Source organism: Rhamphochromis sp. 'chilingali' (assembly GCF_963969265.1).
Source record: "Rhamphochromis sp. 'chilingali' genome assembly, chromosome: 13".
Lineage (NCBI taxonomy): Eukaryota > Metazoa > Chordata > Actinopteri > Cichliformes > Cichlidae > Rhamphochromis > Rhamphochromis sp. 'chilingali'.
Window position 1 is genome coordinate 20379057 of NC_137940.1, and position 7155 is coordinate 20386211.

Sequence of the window (7155 nt, forward strand, 5' to 3'; positions counted from 1 at the left end):
CAGTTTTCCAAGGCAGAATTAAATCCATCGAATTTCAAGATACAAATCTGAAACCTGCCATTAAATGACTGATATTTGACACAAACAATCACAGGTCTTTCTGCTTCTTAATGGTTGTTTACATCAGGAACAGTGTTTTAGTTTTCTTCTGTTCAGAATAATAAGTCTCTCCCTATCTGACACCCTAAGGGTTTCTCTTTATTCTACAATAATTTATCAAAAACCTTTATACTACGCATATTTTTTGAGTTAAAGGCCCTCAAACTGCTTCAAGGTGGGTCACCATTTTTCAGGACTCTATGTAAAAGGGGACATGAAACGCTACACATATAAAGGCTAATTTTCACCATTAAGCCCTGTTCTCAAAAACAAAGTCCTCATTTAGGAAGTACTTTACAAACCTGATGTAACGGTGGACCCAAGAAATACCAGCCGGAGCGACTTTTGACAGTGCAGAACTTTTTATTAAGCTCGGGTTGTAGTGGACACATGTACTCCGCGCTCTCTTTCTCTGCTGTCACGTTCCTTCTCCGTCTGTCACTGCCAACACATAAAGAGACACAATCACTGTCAGATCCCAGCACACCTGTTCACCCCGCCCCTGCGCCGCCCCGGGAGCTCACTGCGTCACGCCTCCTCTGCAGCTGGCCAAGGACCACACCCACGCCACACATCCCCACCGCCCGACTGAGGCCGGGGCCCATCCGGCCGAACCTACTCCCCCCCCCCGCGAGCGAGAGAGGAAATCGGCCACGACCATCTGCGCGCCCGGCCTATGGATCACCTTGAACTTAAAGGGCTGCATGGCCAGATACCACCGAGTGATCCGGGCGTTGGCATCCTTCATGCGGTGGAGCCACTGCAGCGGGGCGTGGTCCGAGCAGAGGGTGAACGGGCGGCCCAGGAGGTAGTAGCGAAGGGAGTCGACCGCCCACCGGATCGCCAGGCACTCCTTCTCTACGGTGCTGTACCGTGACTCGCGGTCCGTGAGCTTCCGGCTGATGTAAGCGACCGGCCGGTCAACTCCCCCCACCTGCTGGGACAAAACGGCCCCCAGCCCTCTGCTCGAGGCGTCAGTCTGCAGACAGAAAGGGAGGGAGAAGTTAGGTGTGAACAGCAGCGGCTCTCCACAGAGAGCCCGTTTCACCTGCACAAACGCCGCCTGGCACCGCTCCGTCCACTGGACCAGATCTGGGGCACCCTTGCGGGTGAGATCAGTCAGGGGGCTGGTCAGGTCCGCGAACCCTGGGACGAACCGCCGGTAATAGCCGGCCAGCCCCAGAAACCGTCTCACCTCTTTTTTCGTCTTGGGACGCGGGCAGGATGCAATCGCCGCCGTCTTCTCCACTTGAGGTCGCACCTGCCCGCTCCCCAAGTGGTACCCCAAATACTGTACCTCCCTCCGTCCAACCGCACACTTCTTCGGGTTGGCCGTGAGCCCCGCCTGCCTCAGGGACTCCAGCACCGCGGCCACACACCGCACATGCCCCGCCCACGTGTCACTGTAAATGATGATGTCGTCTAGGTAGGCGGCAGCATAGGCAGCGTGGGGCCGCAGCACCCGGTCCATGAGGCGCTGAAAAGTGGCAGGGGCGCCGAACAAGCCGAACGGAAGCGTCACGAATTGGTATAACCCATACGGAGTGGAGAAGGCCGTCTTTTCCCGGGACTCTGTAGACAAGGGAATCTGCCAGTAGCCCTTGGTTAAATCCAGAGTCGTAAAAAAGCGAGCGGTGCCCAACCGGTCCAGGAGCTCGTCGACCCGGGGCATGGGATAAGCATCAAAACGTGACACCTCATTCACTCTGCGATAATCGACACAGAACCGTATAGACCCATCCTTCTTTGCTACAAGGACGATGGGGCTACACCAAGCACTGTGTGATTCTTCTATTACTCCCAGCCTCAGCATTTCCTTCAATTCCCGGAAAACAATTTGCCTTCTATGTTCCGGCAGCCTGTAGGGCCGTGAACGCACCGTCACGCCAGGCCGCGTCTCAAAATGGTGCTCTATGAGAGAAGTACGGCCGGGCAAGGGGGAGAACACGTCGGCAAAGCGCTGTTGCAATGCAGCAACATCCGCCCTCTGGGCCTGTGTGAGATGGTCACTGCAATGGAGGGAGGCGGGGATGCTAGACTTTGGCGCCTCCGGCCCCAACTCATCTCTCCCTCTTACCAAGCTCACTAGAGAAGCGGTCTCCGCCTCCCTCCAGGCTTTGAGGAGGTTGAGGTGGTAAATCTGCGTGGCCCCACCCCTGTCCGACCGTACCACTTCATAATCAACGTCCCCCACTCGCTGTGTGACCACGAAGGGTCCTTGCCACTTGGCGAGTAATTTAGAGCTGGAAGAAGGAAGTAACACAAGCACCTTATCTCCCGGTGAAAATTGCCTGAGTCTAGCCCCTCTGTCATACAGGCGTCGCTGCCGCTGCTGGGCCTGGAGCAAATTCTCCCGCGAGAGCCTCCCCAGTGTGTGCAGCTTTGCTCGCAGGTCCAGCACGTACTGAATTTCACTTTTCGCAGGGCTCGGACCTTCCTCCCAGTTTTCCTTAATCAGGTCGAGCACCCCCCGCGGCTTCCTGCCGTATAACAGCTCGAAGGGAGAAAATCCCGTGGAGGCCTGGGGCACCTCCCGCACTGCAAACAACAGAGGGTCTAACCAGCGATCCCAATTGCGTTCATCCTCGCGAATGAACTTACGAATCATGGATTTTAAAGTCTTATTCAGCCTCTCCACCAACCCATCAGTCTGAGGGTGGTAGACGCTGGTCCGAATAGATTTAATACCCAGTAATTCATACAGTTCCCGCAATGTGCGCGACATGAACGACGTGCCCTGGTCAGTCAGTATTTCTTTCGGAATACCGACTCGGGAGATGACCTGAAACAGTGCCTGCGCCACGCTCTTCGCTGAAATGGTGCGTAGCGGCACTGCTTCCGGGTACCGCGTTGCGTAGTCCACCAGGACCAGCACAAAGCGATAGCCGCGTGCACTCCGGTGCAATGGCCCGATGAGATCCATGCCAATACGCTCAAACGGGATCTCCATCAGCGGTAATGGGCGCAACGGCGCCTTTGGTACGGCTGGCTGGTTAACCAGCTGGCATTCGGGGCACGACGCACACCAACGGCGCACGTCGGCCCAAATGCCCGGCCAATAGAATCGGGCCATTATGCGCTCCAGAGTTTTCTCGCCACCCAAGTGCCCTGCCATGGGGTTCGAATGAGCCGCCTGGAAAATCATTTCCCGGCGGCTTTGCGGCACCAACAACTGTGTGCGGATTTCATTAGTGTGAGTGTCACGGCTCACTCTATAAAGCCGATCGTTCCGCAATTGGAAATGAGGGTACGTTCGCGCAGCGTCGGGGCGCACCGAGCGACCATCAATATCCATCACTTGGTCATAGGCTGAGCGTAGGGTGTCGTCCCGAGACTGCTCTAGTGGAAAATCTTCCGTGGGGTACACAACGGGAGGCGGCGGGGCTTCCGTGGAAGTCCCCGCCTCCTCCTCCCCCCCAGAGTCAGCGTCGGTCGACCCCGCGTCACCGCCGAGCGCCGCGCAAACGTCACACGAATTTACAGACCGCGATCGCATCCCCGCGTACTGCCCCAGTAAGCTGTGGAACCCCGGCCAATTCGTACCCAAAATAAGGGGATGCGACAGGCGCGGACTAACCGCCGCCTTCACTCTATGCGTTTTGCCCCTGAATTTCAGCAACAGTGACACTACTGGGTACTTGTGAACATCCCCGTGCACACATTTAACCTCCACCCAGTCAGCCTCCAACAATGCCCCGGGGCGAACCAAACTTTGGTGGACCAGAGTCTGCGTGCAGCCCGTGTCCACCAAAGCATGGCGAATACCCCCTTGACACCTTACCGGCACGCGGTACGTCACTCCTGGACCGGGGGCGGGCGCTGGAGCGCCGGCAACGCGGAACACCTGCCCCACCTCCATGAGCGGACAGTCTCGGCGCAGGTGCCCCGGCCGCCCACACTTCCAACAGTCCGGCCCCGGCGTCTGTGCGGCTCCCCGTGGCTCCGGGGCAACCTCGGCGGCCGCCGGGGTTCCGGCGGGAAGCAGCGGCCGGAACGGGTTCCTGGGGCTCCACCCTGCTGCCTGCTCCGTTCCCGCAGGGCCGCCGCCTCTCCTCTGCGACGCCGCCGCCGGTGGCCTGGGCGGCGGAACACGGGCGCCCCGCCGCGGCTCCTCACGGCCCGGTCCCGGGTCGGCCGCCAGATGGTCCTCTGCCAGCGTCACCGCCGCCGTCAAATCCGCCGGGCGGTGGCAGCGAACCCAACGAGCCGTCGCCTCGGGCAGGCCTCCCACGAACTGCTCGAGGACGACCATGGTCAGCATCCGCGTCTCCCCAGCCGAGGGGCCCGGTCGCAGCCACCTCGCCGCCGCATCCTCCAGCTGCCGAGCCCAGGCAAACGGCCGCTCCCCCCCCGACATCCTGCTGGCCCGGAACTGACGGCGGTAATCCTCCGGGGAGAGCCCCAAACGATCCAGCACCGCCCGGCACACGTCCTCGAACACCCCCCGCGAGCCGGGGGGCAGGCTCAGCGCCGCCGTCTGGGCCTCACCCGACAGAAGCGGCAGCAGCCGGGCGGCCCACTCCTCCTCCGGCCACCGACAGGCCACCGCCGTGGCCTGGAAAGCCTCGATGAAAACCAGCGGGTCCTCCCCATCCCGCATCCGGTGCAACGTCACCGACAGCGGAGGGGCGGGAGCCGGCGCGGCCGCATTCCCCAGCAGCTGCCCCAGAGCCGCGGTCTGCTGCTCCGATTGCAGGCGAAGCAACGCCAACTGTTGGTCCTGCGTGGCCGCCTGACGAGCCGCCATCGCCGCCATGTCCATCATCATCTGGCCCAAGATCTGCAGCGGCTGGGCGGGCGGCGGGGCGGGCGGCGGCGCCGCCGGGGGAGCAGGGGGAGCCGGCAGGGGACCGGACATCACGCGTGGGTTTCGGCACCAGTGTAACGGTGGACCCAAGAAATACCAGCCGGAGCGACTTTTGACAGTGCAGAACTTTTTATTAAGCTCGGGTTGTAGTGGACACATGTACTCCGCGCTCTCTTTCTCTGCTGTCACGTTCCTTCTCCGTCTGTCACTGCCAACACATAAAGAGACACAATCACTGTCAGATCCCAGCACACCTGTTCACCCCGCCCCTGCGCCGCCCCGGGAGCTCACTGCGTCACGCCTCCTCTGCAGCTGGCCAAGGACCACACCCACGCCACACCTGAACATTACGGCTAACACCTGTATTTTCCCGTTTGAGTGCAGCTAGCTAGCTAGCCTGTTACTGCTAAAGAGACAGAATAGCTATGTCCCAATTCATAGGCCTTTGTGGTCTACGTGGGCTGGGTCTTTCGAAGATCGAGAAGGCTGGAAGTGCGATGCTGTGAAATGGGACTGTCTAGCCTTCAGATCTGCGTCACCGATGTCTCGTTGGAGTTTAATAAACTCAGCCATCTGCTCCTCGCTCGCTAATGTATAACAGGACACTGGAGTAAACTCTTGACCATCTCACACTTCTGTTTAATCGGTTTTCTGTGTGACGTTTATTCAGCTGTGTGAAAACTATAACTTTAATCTCAGCCAAACTGATTTGTTAGTGCATGCTTGAGGTATATATGTTTAGTTAAAACCCCCAGAATGAATTCAACACAAATCAGGAGGTTACATACTTACGTATCGATCCTATCACGCTAGAATCGATCTGATAATAATATCAGCGTTGGCATCAATAATGCCGATATCTGGACCGATGGATGGAAGATTCACATTTTGACATGTCTGTGTTTGAAGCTGAAACGTGTTCATTTTTGTTCCACCATGAAGAAAAAGGAGACTATTCATCAGTGAGTGGCGTTAAGGTGACTGTTTTTGCGGTTCGGTGCCATATAAATAAACCCGACTCAAACTGAAACTGAATTTGCACTGTGGCATACTTTTGCTATTCACTTTGACCATGTACCTGGTAAATTGTTAAAGAGTTGAGCACATTTTTCTTATTATTGTAACAGGATTTTGCCACACTTCACAACATTTATCCCCGTGGCCCTGGTGATAACAGTCATTACAGAAGAATGATAGCTTTTCAACAGGGGGCACCAAACTGCAGTTGCTGACTGCAGCTGGAACTGTTTCAAATATCCACAATTATAGAAGCGCCCGACCCTTTTGATAAAAACACCATTGTATTTAGCCTTAGGCTAATATTCTGCTTACAAATATGATATTTTTTAATCAAAGGAGCTGAGAGCATTCTCCTTTTGCTTGCATTTAATTCAGCAAGTCAAATAACTCACACAGCCTGCAGTGCTGCCATCCATGACCTCTGACCTCACCGTGGAGGGCTCCTGCAGTCACCATTGAAGAGCAACACTGATATATAATGTTTTTTTCCTCTGTTTGTTTTTCTGACTTGCAAACAACTGTGACAGGAGGGTTTACGTATTCTCAACAGTGATAATTTGTATGTATCATTTTTAAACAACCACTGTTCTTTTTCTTTTTTCTCTACATATTTAATGGACATCTGCATTAAATAAATATGTCTATCAGATGCAGAACATGCCGAAGAGAGCGGCAATGATAAATTATTCACGGCAAACAGAAACCTCCATCCGAAAATTAGATGCGAGAGCGTTTTTGTTCTGGCTCTCCTCCTCTCTTTTTCACTCTAATGCTCTCTCGCTCTTTCGCTCTCTCGCTCTCTTCTGCTCTGCATTTCTCTCTCTCTCTCTCTCTCTCTGCCCACTCTCTATCTTTGGAGTACCTGCCAAATTCTCTATGATATTTCCCTTTGAGAGGGATAAAGAGAGATGAGAGGGAGGCAGGGAAGCAGAAAGGGATGGATGGATGGAGGGAGATTTGGGGAGTGAGGGAGAGAGCAGAGGGACCGAGGGAAGAAGGTGATGGAGGGAGTGGAGAAAGGAGGAGAGGGTGTAGGCAGGTAGAAGAGACAGACTGACTGGGGGAAATAGTAAATTAAGGAAGGAGTAAAGGGAGAGAGAGAGCGAGAGTAGTTCAGTATATCTGTCACTATGTTTTATTACCTGGAAGGGACCCAACATAGAGGAGCAGGGAGCTTAGCTTAGGTTTTCAACAAGCCCACAGAAGTCCATCTCTTTGTCTCTCTACAG

The 7155-nt window shown here is 55.5% G+C and overlaps 1 protein-coding gene across 1 annotated transcript; it reads right to left on the bottom strand.

The window, feature by feature from the left end:
* Positions 1–410: 410 nt before the first annotated feature.
* Positions 411–5238, bottom strand: LOC308408938 (uncharacterized protein). The gene is made up of 2 exons (XM_080901420.1): positions 3881–5238; positions 411–540 (listed from the first exon to the last, which is right to left on the bottom strand). Exons 1-2 carry the CDS (start codon positions 5063–5065, stop codon positions 538–540), a joined length of 1188 nt encoding a protein of 395 aa, XP_080757546.1. The 5' UTR covers positions 5066–5238; the 3' UTR covers positions 411–537.
* Positions 5239–7155: the final 1917 nt, after the last annotated feature.

Bases quoted from the DNA above. Each gene is read 5' to 3' on its own strand.
- LOC308408938 (XM_080901420.1), bottom strand. From the start codon at position 5,065: ATGTGTCCACTACAACCCGAGCTTAATAAAAAGTTCTGCACTGTCAAA.